The sequence below is a fragment of the Artemia franciscana genome, chromosome 17, assembly GCF_032884065.1.
Source record: "Artemia franciscana chromosome 17, ASM3288406v1, whole genome shotgun sequence".
Classification (NCBI taxonomy): Eukaryota; Metazoa; Arthropoda; class Branchiopoda; order Anostraca; family Artemiidae; genus Artemia; species Artemia franciscana.
Window position 1 is genome coordinate 32,423,644 of NC_088879.1, and position 19,719 is coordinate 32,443,362.

At 33.3% G+C, this 19,719-nt stretch overlaps 1 protein-coding gene across 2 annotated transcripts in view; it reads left to right on the forward strand.

The window, feature by feature from the left end:
- LOC136038148 (GRIP1-associated protein 1-like) overlaps positions 1–19,719 on the forward strand; it is a 72,172-nt gene that overhangs the window by 278 nt on the left and 52,175 nt on the right. Inside the window, exons 2-4 of one of the 2 annotated variants that reach the window (XM_065721191.1) lie at positions 7,614–7,680; positions 10,059–10,267; positions 18,297–18,614. In XM_065721191.1, coding sequence (XP_065577263.1) covers positions 7,614–7,680; positions 10,059–10,267; positions 18,297–18,614 — 594 coding nt within the window. The remainder of the gene's footprint in view (positions 1–7,613; positions 7,681–10,058; positions 10,268–18,296; positions 18,615–19,719) is intronic. The other variant, XM_065721192.1, reaches the window with a different exon arrangement.

Here is a 19,719-nt window from a genome sequence, read left to right on the forward strand (position 1 = left end):
ATTCTAAATTAGAGTCTTTGGTATAAACATAGAGAAGGAAGCATGTTACTAGAAAATTTCTTACTTCATAATGTCTAGATTAATTACAGCTAACACATTTTGCATGCAGCCTTGCTACAAAGTAAAATTACAGTAGGTCTAGTTTATATAAGCTAGCTTACCAATAAAGTGAACATATCACTTGATGTCGCTTTTATGCTCTTTACAAATATAATAATTGCATCTACCTTAAGTTAAAATTTAAGCACTTTTTAACTTAACCTAAACTAACCTTACTATAAATAATTTTAGCACTGAGAAAATGTAGCATTATTTTTCAAATTGATGGAAAATATGGCACCAAGAAAATGTAGTATTATTTTGTGGAAAACAAGCAATAGCCTAAGTCATACTTTAATTAAAATTTGTCATTTTTAAGAGCTCAGAAAGTGTGTACATTTGAATTTGTGGTAGGAGTGATAGTAAAATTCTAGTTAATTGACTTCTTGCTATCTCAGAAAGGGTTTAGGTTAGGAAAATGAAACTTTCATGGATGGGTCTACAGGCTAAAGTATGTACCGGAAAGGTATTTTAAAGTACCCACCTCCACTGCTTCTCCCTCTAGAGGGCCCCAAAGTTTGCCTACATGACAGGTATTGACCTATTGAAATTTTGACAAAACAACATTTTACCTTAATTTTTAGTCACTAGTTGCCTTTTCTCTGCCTTTAGTTCTGAAAATGCAATTCCTGTTATTTGAGTAGAATTTGGAGCCATATCAATGTTTTTTTTTTTTCAAAATTTAGGAAATGTACTTGCATATATTTAAAACCTTATAAAATGGAACTGAGCAAATTTATGAAGCTGAAAACAATTTTGTTGTACTTCAATTAAGCAGAAGATCTATTTTGTAAGGTTTCACTTTTATAGCATACATATTTTTAAAGGTTATCAAAGGTCAGGGCCCTCTAGAGGGAGAAGGAGTAGAGATAGTTGCTTCAAAATACCTTCCCGGGACATACTTTAGCCTTTAGACCCATCCCTGAAAGTTTCATTTTCCTAACCTAAACCCTTTCTGAGATAGCAGGAAGTCAATTAATTAGATTTTTACCAAATTATAGTTGATTGACTTTAAGCTATCTCAGAAAGAGGTTAGGTTTGGAAAATGAAACTTTCAGGGATGGGTCTAAAGGCTAAAGTATGTCCTGGGAAGGTATTTTGAAGTACTGACCTCCACTCCTTCTCCCTCTAGAGGGCCCTGACCTTTGATGACATTTAAAAAAATGTGTGTTATAAAAGTGAAACCTTGCAAAATAGATCTTTTGCTTCTGTGAGTACAACAAAATTGTTTTCAGCTTCACAACTTTCCTCAATCCCAATTTATAAGGTTTATATGCAAATACATTTCCTAAATTTTGAAAAAAAACCTTGATTGCTCAGAATTTTACTTAAATAACAGGAATTGTTTTCAGAACTATAGGCAGAGAAAAGGCAACTGGTAGCTACAAATTAAAGTAAAATGTTGTTTTGTCAAAATTTCAATACCTGTCATGTAGGCAAATTTCAGGGCCCTCTAGAGGGAGAAGGAGTTGAGGTGGGTACTTCAAGATACCTTCCTGGGACATACTTTAGCCTTTAGACCCATCCCCTGAAAGTTTCATTTTCCTAACCTAACCCCTTTCTGAGATAGCCAAAAGTCAATCAACTATAATTTTACCAAACTGATTATTATATTTGTAAAGAACATGAAAAAAGGCATCAAGTGGTATGTTTGCTTTATTAGTAAGTCTGTTATATGAACTGTCATAAGTTTTTGAAAATTTATCATTTTTAAAAGCTCAAAAAGTGCTTAAATCTCAATTTAAGATAGAACCAATTATTATATTCATGAAGAACATAAAAAAAGGCATTGAGTGGTATATTTTGAGGATAGCTAGTTATATGAACTACTATAATTTTAACTGCTACACTTACCAATTTGCAACTGAAATGAATATCATTTCAATTCAGGATTAAATTATGATGCTAGTGGTAAGCTTTTTTTTTTATCTATCTGATTTGTCTGTTAATATAAACCTTATGTATTTCTTAATATAAAGGTTTATATTAAGAGATTAGTCAAATAGATACAAAAAATACTTGCCACTACAATCAAAATTTCATCTTGAATCCAAATATGACATTCATTTCTGTTGCAAATTATTTTAAAAATTGCTTCTAAGCTTCTTTAAATTTTGAACAAATACAACTTAGAAACAATAGGGAAATTTTCTTTAGACAGTAGAATTTGATTAAGTAAATATTTTGAAAGTTACATTAAAACTAAAAATGCTTTAAAAAACATTTGAAAATGTTATTTTTAAAAACAATTATCTCTGTTTTGCTGTTTTGCTGAAAGAAGTTTTGCTGTTTTTAAAGAAGCTTAGAAGCAATTTTGATAATAATTTGCAATAGAAATGAATTCCATATTTGGATTCAGGATAAAATTCCAATTCTAGTGATAAATCTTTCCCCCCAAAAATGAATAATTTAAACTGTTTAGTATTTTTTTTCATATCAAATTACCACTCAACAAGATTTACTATTTTTCAATTCAAACTGGAGCTTTCAGCAAAATTTAGTATTTTTCAAGTCAAATCACTGCCATGACATTTCTGTAAAAAAATAACAAACAAGAAAATTAAAGAAACTTAAAGAAGCTTTGAAGTGATTTTGAAAATCATTTGCAACAGATATGAATGTCATAATTGGATTCAGGATGAAATTCTGATGCTAGTAGTAAGCCTTTTTTTTTATCTATCTGATTAGTCTGTTAATATAAACCTTATATATATTTGTTAATATAAAGGTTTATAGTAATAGACTAATTGGATAGTTAAAAAAAACTTATCCCTAGGATCAGAATTTCATCCTGAATCCAAATATGAAATTCATTTCTGTTGCAAATTATTTTCTTGCTTTTGTCTTGAATTTTCATGAGTTTTTTTTTTAATTTTTCTATTAAGTTTTTCTAATTGAGCTGATTTTTGCTAAAATCTAAAATTTTAAAAGCCTACAAAATTCTGTATTTCTTAAATTGGAGTATTTTCTCCTATAAATACCTGTTTTTGCTGTAAGTTGGAACCCAATTGAACATGAGTGGAAATACTTGGGGAATACTTGTGGGTGGATCCTGGTGGATTTGACATACCTATTCTTTTTACTGTATTTCTTGGTTTCTATTCAACTTTTTATATGTGTAAATGTATAAAACACTATTCTGATAGTGGAAGCAAAAAATTGAAAAAATTGCCTCAAGTGTAAGGATAAAATTGAATGATCATATGGAGTGTAATTGTGTGACCTAGGTTTCTATAATATATAGTGTGATATAGGTCTCTTCATAAAGACTATTTGGAATGGCACACTTTCTCTCAGCTTTAATGGTCCAGCAAAGATTTTTGTTGTTGTTCACAGTTAAAGTGCTGTCAACATTTGGCTATTTCAAAGTTAATCTACCAGTTTAATCCATTTAAAAATTTTTTTAGTTTTGACTATCCTTTGTCTGTAAAGTCCAGAATTTGTGAAATATGCATGTCCTTCTTAAGATTATTTAAAGTTTGTGACACCAAGGAGTTAAACATGTTTCATTAGCATTTTGGGTGGGATAGAAATTCCATGCTAATTAGGAGGAGTTCTGAGAGAATATTTTATTTTTTTACAGCTTAGGATCTATTTGAAAGAAAACAAGTATAAAATTTGCTAGGAGAGGGTGTACTTCAAATCTATTCAGTGATAAATGAATTAGAGTTATGGGATCAACCAAGTCAAATGCTAAAAAATATGAACATATGAAAATGAAATGTGAACATAAAAAATATGAACATCAAAAAAATTATGACAGAAAAATCTAGCATCTAGCATGAAATCAGTAAAACTACAATTAAAAAAAACTTATAATTTTTTTCATGTAAAATATTATTACAAATAATAATCATCAAAAACCTTTCATTGTTGAGAAAGTACACATAAATCCAACATCTATGTTTTTGTCAGAGGACCCTTGAATTTCAATACCAATTGTTTCTCATCTGTTTTACATGTTCAGTTAAGTATCAACAGAGTCACCTATTTCAACAGGGCCTTTTGCATTCTGTTGAAAATTTTGACAAGGCTACTACAAGATATTCTCACAAGGAACAAATCTCATAATAGAAGCCAATATCTATATTTAGATTTGGCTGAAGGAACATTTTTAGTTGGTATTCAACTACATCAGACAGGAATTTTCAACACTTGGAACAGAGTCTTGTTAATATAGTTTTAGCTCCCATTTTAATTTAATTTTATCAAGAAAAAGTCAATATGGCAACATTTTAGAGAAGATCAGATGTATCTTGATGTATTGGTGCTGATCCTAACTTTCATTTACCAAAAAATAACCAAATAATGACAGTTTGAACATTACATAGCTAAAAAATTGTCATAAGCTCATTTTATGTCAAAAACAGGAAACTGATTGAATTGAATATTCTTTTCTTATCTGCATATCTTGGATATAGTGTCCATATTCCACATTGTCAAAGTATAAAAAAGACTTCAAGAGATAGTGTTCAAGTCACAACTAAGCAGAGTCATCCTCTTTTGAAGGAAAATTTTGAGAGTGGTTCTAAAATTGCACTGTCAAATCATCAGTGTTTTTACCCTATATTCAGACGTCTGTAATAACAAACACTGCAACTCAGGATGGATTTAGACCTGTGGTGGCCCCTAGGCCCAAGGATTCTTGCAGCTCTTGGTTTTGTAAGATTTTCAGGGAAGTCACACAAAGTTCAGGGATAGTGGAAGCTCTGAACAGAATGCAACTAATGAGCATTGAGCCAAAAGTAATGAAAGAACGAGGTGATACAGAACTCTCAGCTGTCATTCTTGGGAGACATCTGATAGTTTATAAGCAGCTATGGAATTCCTGTGTTGTTTTATTATGACTTTTCTGGAAATAGGCAGCACAGCAGCAAAGTGCCCCTGGTACTTTGACAATAAATTATATCAGCCCAGATTTGCTAAGAAAAAAATTGCTCTGTTTTTTTTTTTTTTTAATACTGTTAGGCATGGTCCTATGCATAAATCCTGGCCTGACTATAATAAGAAAAAACTAACTTCATATATTCATAAGATTATTTCATATCTATTAACCAATGTGTAATTTGAAAATCTTCAGTGCTTCAGTTTTCCCTACAGAATATAAAGAATAAATTACTTCACATTTTGTGTCTATTCAATTTGGTTTCTTTAACTACTATTAACGCTGTTAGCCTAGAATTGTTCAAAAACAGGCTGAACCAGTTGCCATTTCATGCCCAGAAAGCTCTGTCAACCATAATCTGCTATTTTGATAATAAGTTTGTGTCTTTTTCTCTTTTATTTTGTAAGTTTAATGCTACTCTTCTTCTGTTCAACTTGAAATAAAATAAAACAAGGGACAAAAATAAAGACAAATTAAGTGGTTGTATCAACGAAGTAATTTCAAAATATGAAAATAGGGATAGTACATAGGGAAATTAATGGTGGTAGTTAGGAATCAAAGATGCAATTCAGATGTCATAACCAAATGAGTAGCTTGTAACTTTCAGATGAGAAACTTTTCTTTATTTTGTCCCTTGTTTGATACTGTTCCTGGTTGAAAGAATTTAAGGATAGAAGCGTCAAAAACAGACTTAAGTGAACTCATTTGATTTTTAATTATCAAAATATTTACTTCACTTAGCCCTATTGAGCCAAAACTTAAGCAGATCCTCAAATATAGAACACTCAACCCAGGAATAGCTTTTTCAAAACTTATTTTGATACCTAACCATAAAATCCATTATTATCCGTGGCCCCTTCTTCTTAGACAGCAATGTTTCAAGTAATATGTACCTGTATTTGACTGCTGTTCAGTGTTATAGTTGCAATTAACTTAAATTGCATTTACAGCAAGATAAGGTGGACTGCATCCTCCTGTAGAACATCTTGCTGTTGAATTGATGAGGTGACACAATTAGTGGGTGTGATGGGGTGTGGCGTACCACTGGTACTTCCATTCTGTGTTACTCCACTCCAAATCAGCTGCATTTTTGAAAGAATTAATTGATTCGCCAGTGACAGTTTCATTGAAAAGACTGTTCCAAGTTGAGACAGCATGTACTGAGAAAAAGTTTGTCCTCTCTCTGTGTCTGGAGTGCTCCTGTTGCAGCTTCATTGAGTGGCCACATGACATAGCGGCAAGGGAGGGAGTAAAAATGGAGTTAGCCATGTTGGTTTGGTACATTTTCTTGAAAAAAATGACATCTCCTCTGTGCTGCTGGTAAACCAATGTGGGTATCTTCAGATGATGCAGACGTTCAGGGTAGGGAAGCTGTTGGTGTGGGGCACAAAGCTTAGTAGCTCTTCTCTGTATGCTCTCTAGGGCTGCAACATCTCCCTTACATTGAGGATTTGTAAGAGGGTAGCCAAACCCCAAATGTGGTCTTACAAGAGCATTATATAATTTTCCTATTAGAGGATGGCATGATTATATGGTTCATTTAATTAGTCCCAGGGTTCTGTTGGCCTTAGCAACTTGTTGCATAGTGTGCTCATGGAACTTAAACTTCCTGTCAGTGATCACCCCTAAGTCTTGTTCACTCTCAACAGCCTCAACTTGGATACATGTGCTAGATTTATCTAGCATAAAATATGAAATCTGATTGTTGTGGGGACCCATGTGAAGGACTTTGCATTTTGATGGGTTGAACTCCATCATCCAGGTGGAAGCCCATAAGGAGAGACTATTCAAGTCATTTTGCATGGTTCCATCAGCAATTTCAATTAGTTTATTGTCATCAGTGTAGAGAGTGATGGGGTTTTGTAGAACATCATCACAATCATTAATATATATAGAGAAGAGGTTGGGGCCAAGGATGCTTTCCTGGGGTACCCCACTTATAACTAGTGCAGGCTCTGAAAATATGGGGTCTCCATTGTCAGAGTAGACCATGACATTCTGGATTCAGCCAATCAGAACTGATCTTATCCACTCCACAGTGTCAGCATGGACTCTATATGCATGGAGCTTATGTAAAAGATATTTATGGACAACTTTATCAAAGGCCTTGGCTTGGTCGAGTAACAGGACATCAACTGCTTTACCTTCTTCAATTATTTAGTGACTATATCATAAGAGTGGATCAGGTTTGTCTCAATGGACTGACTCCTTCTGAAACCATGTTGAGATTTCCACAGTAAGCCATTTTTTCAAGGTGGTTAATAATAGGTGGTTAATGTTTATTATTCATTTGATTAACTTCATGATTCCTATATTTTCTCTTTTGTACTATGTCTTCGTATACTGTTCATATTGTTTGGTGGTTTAGGAATACCTTAATTAATATTCTTTATCTCAGTATTCAAAATTAATATTCTCTATCTCTTTTTAATGATTTTTTTCTGAATATTGATTTGCAATGATGTTTATGCTTACAATTGTAGAAGTGATTATTAAATTTTCTCAGAGGAATGTACTTGAGGTTGGGTATGAATGCCTTTTTGAAGTATAGCCATATTCAGTAAATTGTTTACTTGTATTTTTTACATTTTGGTTTCCAGCATTTTTTAAAACATAATGTTGTTTTCAGGAGGACCTCCTTAGATTAAGAGGAGATAATTATTCACTTCAAGAGGAAAATAGAAAAATATTAAATGGTAAGGTGTTTTGATATTATGTCTAAAAATTAGAAAAGAAGCATGTGCATATAAAATAAGATACATATTTGCATTGCTTGTATACCTACACAGAGGCATGAGTGCTAATCTACAAACATTTTGGAAGGGTGATTTTTTTTCTGGAATTTACAAAACCAAACATCATTTTCCAAAATCTAAGTTGAGGGGAGGAGGGTAAATTTTTCCCTAAAGAAAATACAGGAAAGGCATTTTTCAAAATCTAGAGGGGTAACAATTCCCTCCCTGGTACACCCTATGCTGCCAACCTAATTGGTTCCTGTGGAGATGAGCTTTCAAATTTGTCTAGAGGACTTCCTCCCAAGGAAAATTTTAAGGATATTAGAAAACTAATATAATCTTTGTTATTGTAAGCTGCCATCTTTAAAATTTTGCTAACTTCTATTGCCATCTTACAAAATTTTGCAAGTTCTCTTTCAAAATTTTGTCATCTCTAAAAATTTTGCCAATCTTCCCCTGTTTTGCTAAGTTCTTTTTCTGCAGTATGTTATGGTAAAAATATGAAAATTCTCAGCTGCTATGGTGCTGGTTAAGGTTAAGCTGTTATGGGGCTACGTTGTTGTGCTGACCCTTTTGCTTACATGATCCATTGGGATCTGTCCAATGGTATGATGTATTAAGGCAGCTCCTGAATCAGCCCACTATTGTGATTTCTTATATTGATCTTTCATTTCATGCAATATCTTTATATATATATATATATATATATATATATATATATATATATATATATATATATATATATATATATATATATATATATATATATATATATATATATATATATATATATATATATATATAGTTGGATTTCCTCATCATAATTTCTTCCTTAGTGCAAAATCCTTCCTCCTTGATAGAATTTTTCAAAATAACAAAATTCACTCTCATCTGCTTGTTTTTTGTTTTGATTCTAGAACATCCATGTTTTTAATTATAGTATTATTGAAAACCTCTCAGTGCTTTTCAGTGCATACGAAGTTGTTTTGATCTGACTTTTTGGATGAATACAATCATTTAAAGATACCCTCAACACTCATCAAAAATATAATTTGTGATATAAAACATCACAAATCAATACACTCCCAAAAAGTTATGCAATCTTAATGGAAGTTACATCATCATATTCAGCATATCAGAGAACCTTACTCAAGCTCCTATCTATAAAACGAGTAATTTTGTATTTTTAGCCTGAAAGAAGATCATGCATGCAGGTTTATTTTTTGCTGATGTTTCTTTTTCCCCAGGGGTAATTATATTAAACTAATATTTCTAGAAGAGCAGGAGGGGGTTCATTTAAACAGAAATTGAAAGTTGTAGCGCCCTTTTTGCGTGATTAAAAAGATTGGAGGGCAAATTGTGTCCCCTCTTACTCCCTTTTTATCCAAAGGCATCCAATTGAAATCCTGAGACAACCATTGATTTAGTGAATTTGAAAGGTTCAATATATATGCCTCTGAGCATGGCATGACTTCCCACAACCCCTGAGGAAAGGGCTGTTAGTTTTGTAATTGTCCTGTTGTTTAAATATAGCAATTGTTTCTGAAAAATGTATGTACATTTTTTGGAGAGGGAAATTTTCCATGGGGAGAACTTTCAGTGGAGAATAAAGTTTCAAAGGGATGTGTTTTAGGGGATATATTACATTGGGGGTAAATTTTCTGGCATGATTTGAAAAACAGTCAAAAATTAAATAAAGAGAACATTTTTTTTTTAAACTGAAAGTAAGGAGCAACATTGAAATCTAAAACAACAGAAAATCTCCTGTATATAAGAGAGGGGGGGCTGTTTGTTTCTCATCCCTTACTCCTTAAGCTGAAATCTGACTTTTTTCTTGCAATTCTTTATGTACAGCTCCTGAAACACAAGGGCCATTGAATTTGAATGAGAAGTATTTTTGAAGAATTTCAAGTTTTTAGTATAAAGAGCAAAGAATGAGGAAGGGGCACCCCCTTCATATACAGAATAGTTTCTATTTCTTGTAAGTTTTAATGTTGCTCCTTACTTACAGTTGCAAAAACCATTTTTTATTTATTTAATAATTTACTGAAGGCAAATGGCTTTTTACTATAAGCAATGTTGTTTCCAGGGGTTGGGGGGGTGGTTAGGGGTGTGAGCTCTTGTCCCCCCGAAATGTTTGTTTGACTCCTAAAAACATACCAAAAATGAATATAAAAGCATTTTTGATGCGTTTTTCAAGTTTTTTTGTCTCACAACCACTTCTAGAATTGGAAGGGACAATTAAAATAGGTAATAATCTAATTTAAAATATGTCAGTTGCCTGACAATTTCATGTGTGTCAGAAAATTATTTCAGTTTCAATATTCTTTTTTTTTTAGAATTGAAGACTCTGAAAGGTTCTAAAGAAAATGAAAGAATCAATCCTTTGGAAGCCCTGACACCTAGAAAATTCAGTGACTTCCGCCGTCGATTCTTAAAGGCTGACGATGGAGAAAGCAGCCCTTCAGATAGCTCTATTAAAACCGTCTCCACTCAAGAAGATAGTATCCAGAAACAGAATGAGAGTTTACAACAAGAATTGACTTTGGTATGGGACCTTTTTTTGTCTGTTTTTATGTATTGACAAGTACTTCTGTGTATCAATTTTTTCTTTCAAATCAATATAATGAGCAAAGTTAAGACTTAAAAAGGAACAGATATAAATATTTTTATTGTGATTTGCAGTCTTGTACATGATGACGGTTGGATACGAAAAACAAAACGTGTTCTCAGATTGGGTATTGGGAAACAGAGACACAAATTTTTGATTATTCCATAATTGTTAGAAAAGATTGCAAATAATTTTTTGTTACCAACCTGAGAAGGATAGATAGTAAGCAACAAACACTGCCCTAGTTCTGAAATTAAAATTCCTATTGATAAAGTAAGGTCAGACTCCATAGAACATGGGATTAATTCTTTGGAATCACCTTCCCACCATCGTCGATAATCCCATCTCTTCTGGATTCTTAGTAAATAATTTAAGAAAGGTTAATCTAGAAATCCGAAATTTCTTGTTGTTTTTAAATGAAATCTTTAATTTTGATAGAATTGACTGATGTTTCGTATACGTCTGAAGTATGGGCATTGGAGTATGACTGTAGTATATACATCCTTGTGCTGACCAATACAAGTTTTTTTTGAAAAGTGAGTCAACTGTGGTTTAGTGTTTAGTATTCTTATTTATTCTAAAATTGAGTTTTTTTGTCTGTTTTTTTTTCACATTAGTCTGCATTTGTTTACAATTGCTTGTGGTATGTTTATGTAAATGTTATTTTTTTTTGTTGTGATTTTGTTTCTCATTCGTAAATCAGAGTTGACGCACAGGTTTGGAGTAATTTTGAGATGATGGTTCTATTGGAATAGTAAGAATTATTTGGAACTATAATATGTTCTATATATTATACGTAATATATATATATATATATATATATATATATATATATATATATATATATATATACTAGCTGTTGGAGTGGCGCTTCGCGCCACCCCAACACCTAGTTGGTGGGGCGCTTCGCGCCCCCCCAAGCCCCCCCGCGCGCTTAAGTCGTTACGCGCCATATTAGTTACGCACCATTGTAGTTGTGTCCCTGTGTCCCACCTGTGAATATAGATAGATTTATATATGTGTTTCAAACTACGTAAAAATTGCGAATATACAACATTCTTGGCTTTCCCATTGTCTGTCCATATACAAAGCCGTATGTACTAATAATGACGTCATATGCAAACGCTCTTTTTACAAACAAACAAACATGCATACACACAACTCGTTTTTATATAGATAGATAGATAGATAGATACAATACAAATTAACTACGTAAAACTTGTGAATATACAACAGTCTTCGCTGTCCCATTGTCTGTGTTGCAATCTTTTAAATTGAAAAAGCAGATCCGTTGGAATCATGGGAATGCGAGGAATAAGAACAGCCTCACCCTCATAAGGCCCTGTCAAGATTGTGGCCTCTATTAGGTTTTCCATTGTTTTTTTTTACGGCAAGTCGCGTGCCATTGCAAAGCTTTGGTGGGTTGATATTTCTTAAAAGTATTATTGGTACGCCTATTTTTAGTTGTAGCACGTGTGGTGGAAACCCTGAAGGATCTATGGAATTTAAAAATTCAGATGGATAATTAACCGCTTCATTTGGTTCCGAAATACAAATTAACTGCGTAAAACTTGCGAATATACAACATTCTTCGCTGTCCAATTCTCGCTGCATATAAATAGATTGTCAGGTTTACCGACCCTCGAACATGCAACGTACAATTGTCCATGGGAAAAACAATCAGTATTAAGATCAATACCACATTTTTTTAATGATTGACCTTGAGCTTTGTTAATGGTGATTGCAAATGCTAATCGAATTGGGAATTGCAATCTTTTAAATTGAAAAGGCAGATCCGTTGGAATCATGGGAATGCGAGGAATAAGAACAGCCTCACCCTCAAAAGGCCCTGTCAGGATTGTGGCCTCTATTAGGTTTTCCATTGTTTTTTTTACGGCAAGTCGAGTGCCATTGCAAAGCTTTGGTGGGTTTATATTTCTTAAAAGTATTATTGGTACGCCTATTTTTAGTTGTAGCACGTGTGGTGGAAACCCTGAAAGATCTATGGAATTTAAAAATTCAGATGGATAATTAACCGCTTCATTTGGTTCCAAAACTGTGTCGACTGACTTGTAAAGGACTGCCTGGTCTTGAATCTTGGTCAAAACAATATTGTTGATTTCGTGGACGTCTATATTTTTGGGTGCGAGAATCGCTCTTTCACTTAGCCATTTATTATTTTTATAATTTTTTAGAATATTCGGAAATACTTTTTCAATCAATTCATTTTTGGACGTCACTAAATTACAGAAATCAGCAGGTAGTTGTATACGTCCTGAAATTGAGTCTACTGGGAGCTTTCCGTTTCCCATTGCCAGCAATTGATCTGAAAATGTTTGACCAGAGTCATCGTTTTGCAATCGGACACGCATATTTGTAGTTAATTTTAATGTTTTTACGTGTGCCCATAGACTCTTTGAGCATCTTCATCAGTCATTGTAAACTTAAACATTAATAGATTTCTACGCGAACATATGTCTTATATAACTTGAATGACGTCACCTTCAAAGCAAAAATGACGGCAACTAATTTCATGACGTCAGCCGAAACATGACGTCACCTGATCCACAGATCCACAGACAGACAGACAACTTATTTTTATATATATAGATTGTAATTTGCACATCTCTCGGTAGGTGCTTCACCATTCTTGTCATCAAAATTTTTGCCTGAATAGGTCTTTGAATCTTAACAAAACCTGGTGGAATGTAAGAGCTAATATCCTAACCAGGATTTTTGCGGATCAAGTTTGATCCTGCCCTTTTAGGGAGAGAAAGGAAAGCGTTTCTGGATTCTTATCCTATCAGCATTCATATCATTAGCAGTTTTAGTAATCTAAAACCTACTAAAGAGCAAACCATGGCCCATACTAACCAAATGTTGAAAAATGCGTTAAAAAATTGGTTTGTGACAAGAAATATCTATTGGCTGCTTATTCCGGGATAATAACTATTGTTTCGATTATCATTAATAGTAATAGTTTATTGCAAAAGTAAATTATTTGAAATTTTGGAAATGAGCCTGAAACCCGCAGAAAATCACGTTTTATCGAGTAAACCATTAGGATAAACTTGGCTTAAAACCAAATACAGGAGAATTACGGCCCCCACCTTGAGAAAAAAGAAAATTGCTTGTTGAGACAGGGCTCATTTGAGAGAATATTGCAAAAACTAGTGGCAAAAACAGCAAAGTGGCGTTTCCTGTTTTTTGTGCCACCTAACGTCAATTCCTAGAGAATAAAATTATAAGATAACCCATCCCTATGGTCAAAACCCAAAACGGAAAATTTTTAGCCCTCATCTTGACAGATCACTGCAGTGTGTGGTTTTCTGTCATATTGTGCTACAAAAACATCAGTTTTTGTCCAAGGGGGGCCAAAATGCATGAGAATTTGAACTTACAGATGACAAAATATTTCAAAGCCCAGAATGTTTTGAGTCCTCCGTCTTGCATTCCACAGCACAGTGACGTTCTCTATCAGTTTTTGTCCCACAGCCGCGATTTGCCTAAAAAGCGTCAAAATACCGAAAAATAAAACTTCTAATACCAAGTCGATTGTACGTGGACTAAAACCCTATACAGCAAATTTTAGCCCCCTATTTGGAAAAACCAGGAAATCAGTTTTTTCTCACTATAACATGGTAGGTGGGTAGGTAGTTTTTATTTTTATCCACAATATAAACATAAATAAAAATGACTCTACTAATAAATTTCGGCAGCAAAAAGAAAGTCCTAAGGACTTGTGCTGTAAATTCCTGTTATGATTTATATCTTATAAATAAACATCCAAACATAACAGCTCATGATTATCCACCTAGCCTATCTTATATAAAAAACAACAACATATACACATGAACAGTATACAACAAAATCGTCCTTTTAATTATTTTTTACCGTTTTCAGCCCCCACCCCACCCCAAAAGACTACGAAAAAACATCAAAAACCTGCCACCCTTCAAAATCCATTAGTTAAATAAAATTTTTCAATTTATTTTCAAACCCATAAAGTTACAGCTGGTAGATTATTCCAAATTGAAGATCCCAGATTATGAAGCGTATATGATGATCTGACGGTTTTTCTTCTTTCATGGCTTAATAGCTGTGAATTTCTTGTATCATAATTATGGTGCTCCTGATTCATGGAAAAATAATTATGAAAGTACTCAGGGCATATATGTTTCATGCTTTGGAACATAACAATTGATGCTTGCCCCAGGGGTTTTGGAAGTTATTTTATTCCGGAAGGCGTAGTTCAGAGTTTCATTCACCAATAAATATGAAATGGAAGTAATTACGTTTATTCCCCCTCAAAAGGCTCGATGGCCAGGGATACTAGGGGTATGCAAAAAAAAATACAATATAAGCTATAACAAAAAAAAGAGAACAATAGCCAAATAATACATAAGATGAAAAGAGTATATACCTGAGGCCTGGGAGTCAAAGCGCAGAGAAGACAACCATAAACTATGAACGAACACTCAGAGGACACTCAGGATCAACTCCTCAGAGGAAAAGGGAAAAAAAATGCTATTCTGTTTGGTTCTTTACTAAATTATCCTTAAGAATCCTTTTAAATGTCCCAAAGCCTTTTAATGTCTGGATACACAGAAGTTGTATTTGTCAGGTAACAAAACAATTTTTTAATCATTGTGTTTTGGGAATTATATTTTTAATATTATTTTCACTATTTGCAATGCATAGTCTGGTGCACCTTGATATATTCAGGATAATTCGATAGAATAGGTCTACATTGCTGTTGATTTCAGCACACTGACTGATAATGCGTTCTTTCAAGCGGTTTAGATTTGCAATCTACATCGGGTAAACTTTCTCTTTAAGATACCCCAAAAATCAAAATCAAGCGAAGAAAGGTCTGGCGGACGAGGAGATCATTCCACGTGATCTTTTTTCCCAATTTATAAGGAAAATTGCCATTCAGCCAATCTCTAGCAGTTGTAGCAAAATGGGAAGCGGCTGTACCTTGCTGGAACCAGTCCGGAAGTCCTTCGCCTAGGCGCTCTTTTTGAGACACTAATTTGTCTCGCAACACGATCTGATAAGTCTCACCGGTTATATGTTCATCAAAGAAGAAGAGTCTTAGTACATGAGGTTTCCACAAATCACACCACAATATCAGCTTTTGGCACCCTTGCTATTTGGATGGACAAATTCACTGTATATGGTTTTGAGACCAATATCGAAGATTGTGTCTGCTGACTTCAGCATTTACATAAAACAGAGCTTCATCACGGAATAACTAATAGTATTTAGCTAAATTGCTATTTTCATCCAATTCATCCGAAAACCATTCACATATCTGCATTCATCTGTCGGGGTCGTCATCATTTAATCGCTGCAGTATCTGCAACGTTTATGGACGGAAATTCTCCTCTACCAGGATTGTGTGGATAGTTGACCCAACTCCATGGATGTCCGATGAAGTAATTTCTTTGGACTAGCAGCAAACTTGGCTATTTCTTTCGTTGCGTTTGGAGGCTTTCGTCTTCCGGAACGGGTTCTGTCCAAGACACTGCCCGTTTCTTTAAACATCTTGACCAATTTCCCGACGGCAGTTGATTAAATAGATTGCTGATCTGAGTGCCGAAGGTTAAGCTCATCAGGATTTTTGGATAAGACCATCCTCTCAATATACGAGTCAAAAAGACTCGTCCGATCAAGAGTACCAAGCCGATTCTATCTTCTTTGGACAGAGCCATAATTCGATCTGGGATTGAAAAATAATATAAATTAATAATATAAATAAGTAAAATTTCAAAAATTTTATGTAAATTTTTTCTTATGTTAGTAATCGTTCATATTTAAAATCGTAACAAGTTTGTCTTTTTATTTTTGATATTGCTTTCTTTTCTTGTTATAGAATATGCCCACAAAAAATAACAACGTGGTCTGATAAATTTAATTTTGTTGGATATGAGCATTGTTTTGTTTAATATATGTTTAGGCATCGAGAGTATATTTGAGTTCAAGGATTTAGTTTTCATTTTTTAATGCCAGTATTCCAGTATGCCAGTATTTTAATGTACTGTTTGTGTGATTTCTCCTCTTTTCTACTTCGGCGGAGTGTGAAGTTCAAGCAATCAATATTTGGATTTTTAAGGTCTATAGTTTTGGTCAACAGAATTGAGACATGTTATTGCATTGACTACTGACTATAGTTTTGTTTTAATAAGGGGATAGTTAATGGAAGATAAGATATCACATCTGATAAATATGTGAGACAAGATTTCTATTCGTTTGTGCACCGCTATTCTAGAAGTGTGTACATTGAAGAAAAAAGAAGCTAAACTATTTAAACTAGAGATGTGAATTTTTTGTTGAATAAACATGGAATGACGTCATAGTCTCTATGAATCCATATGAAATCACCTAGAAAATTCCATCCGGAATGACCTTATAGTTACGTTAAGTGAGGAATGAAGCTTCGAAGATTGCCTCAGAAAAATGCAACCACCAGCTGCGATGCCCTATGTGGGGGTATGGCTATATACATTTTCTATGAATAACAAAGATTTTCCGATGCAGTTAGCATTTAATACAATTTTCCAAGCTAGCAGATACACTGGTCGGTGATTGAAGGGGTTTTTCTGTTTTCGGCCTCAACTGTTTATATGATACGAGGATACATAAGAAACCTTTTCATGGGTTGGACGCACAAGAAAAAAAAAATCCCTTATAGGCGCGCACTAGCACTTACCAACATTTTTTTCTCTCCTCAGGAAAGGTCTTATAATAAATGAGTTAGCAAACCCAGCTATTTGACCAAAGTAGTCTCATCAAGGGTTAAAACTCCCTGTTAATCTTAACATTGTTTAAGCAAATTTTGAAAGCGAAATGACATGCTTTGCACAAGAAAAGGAAGTGGAGCTTTTGACTCTTTTTTGTCGTAAAATTCAAACCAATAAAACTAACAAACACCAATATAGATGAAACACACATTTACACTCAAATAAGGAGATTCTAGAGGGAGGTGTGGTGACGCCCCTCCTTCTTTACCCTCCAAATTGACATCATTGGCTAAGTACATATAAGGGCAACAGACATGTTGCTCTTATATTAGGCCATATTCCAACGGGGGGAATATATATATATATATATATATATATATATATATATATATATATATATGCATATATACATATATTTATTTTTGAAGAAGCCGTTGTATCTCAGCCAAACTCAATGGGGTAAGGGCTTATGTCCTAGTTGTACCTTTCAAGGTCCTTACCCTTTTTGACCACTGTTGGGGACGGTTGGTGGGGAGTTTCTAAATTCATCCTATCATGACATCTACCTTGGTGGGGTGCTGGATCCCAACCAAACTTTGTAGGGAGTAAGAGTTTACATTAGAGAGGATGGTTACCGACTTAGGAAGCCGATTTGATTTGTCAAGGGCTGATACATTCGTCCCTCTTCATACTTTATTTTACATGTTGAACAAAAACTGTATTCTTACAACGGGACTCAAAGTAGCCATCATATCATCAACTCTTTCCCGTTTCAAACTTGTTTGTTGTACTTGTAGTTTTAGAGTACATTTTGTCTCTGGGGGTCCAGGGGGATCCACCAAGATTTTTTTTTTGGCGCCCCGATTCAGTGTTTCTTTCTTTTTTCACCCTTTTTGTTTAATTTAAACTTGTCAATGCTCGGTGCCCTTGTTACATTTCTTCCCCCCCACCCAAGATTTTGTTCTAGGTCCACCGTAGCATTTAGTAACATAATATACAAATTTATTGCTTACGAGTTTAAAGATATTTTGTGAGGAGTTTAATAAAACTTAAACGAAACTGGATAGTTTTGTTTTATTAAAAAGAAACATTTTGCTTGACTCAAGAATTATCTTTATCTCGTTTTTATTTGCCTTTAAAATTAAAGGACTCCTGAGATTTTTATGTTTGTATATTGTATTTATAGATATATCTATTTGTTAACTTGTTTTTTTTTTCAGCTTACAGAAATCAACCAGAACCTTCAAAAGCAAATAGAGGCTCTCACCAACCAAAATGCTTCATCAGAGGGAGGAATGTCACCAGTTGAAATTCAAATGTTATCCCAAGATAGGGTAGACTTTATGGTAAAAATTGAGGACTTAAGAAAGGTTATTGATAGCCTTCATTTGGAAAATTCCAATTTAACGAGCTCTCTAAAAGCTAGTGAAGAAATGAGGCAACAGATGCAATCTGACTTTGAGAGGTTACAGAAATCCTGTCAGCAGATGTCAAACGATAAGGATATAATTCTTTTGGAATCGAACAGTTCACAATCGGTAGTATCTTCATATCACCTTTTGCTTATTTACCTGTCTTGATAAGATTTATTTGAAGAAATATGTATCCCTGCACACATATACGGAGTGAACTATGAGATTTTTTTTTTATTTCTTTAAGCTTGGATGATTTAGATTTTAAAAAAAATATCTAATAGGGTATGAAATTTTCATGTCATCACTTTATGTGTAACCCATCACAAAAAAACTGGGCAGGGCCCAGAAAAAGACAAAGTAAAAATCATGAAAAACAACGTAGAAACAACAGAATTAAAAACATACTTTGACAACTACGAACACGGGACTAAGGGAAATGAACAAAGATGGGACTTTTGGCATTCAGATGAAAAATCACGAATACGCTTTTCAATAACCCCAGCTGGGTTTACCAATTGATAGTTTATTTGCAGAAAAACCCCACATGTTCATGTTGGCAGTCCCATTAAATACTTGGTAAATTTAAACTAAAAGCGATGTACTTGCTTTCTCTTATGTAACTTTTATGTAATTGTCATATATTTACCACACCCACAATTTTTCTCCTTTTCGATATACCCGGAACGTCCTCAATATTTTTCGAAAAGAAAATTGCCCAATGACATTGAGTTTAGAAGAAAAGTATTTGATTTAAACTAATTAAAAAAGAAAAATAATATATATATATATATATATATATATATATATATATATATATATATATATATATATACATACATATATATATATATATATATATATATATATATATATATATATATATATATATATATATATATATATCTATATCTATATATATAAAAATAAGTTGTCTGTGGATGGATGGATGGATGTGTCAGGTGACGTCACCTGAAAAAACTGGATTAGGTGACGTCAAAACTGAAAAAACTAAAAAAAGGCAAAAACTACAAAAAAACTAAAAACTAATAAAAAAAATAAAAAAGCTAAAAAACTAAAAAAACTATAAAGGTAAAAACCAATAAAAAACTAAAAAAAAAACTGAAAAAACTAAAAAAAGGCAAAAACTACAAAAAAAAACTAAAAACTAATAAAAAAAGTAAAAAAGCTAAAAAACTAAAAAAACTAAAAAAACTAAAAAAAGGTAAAA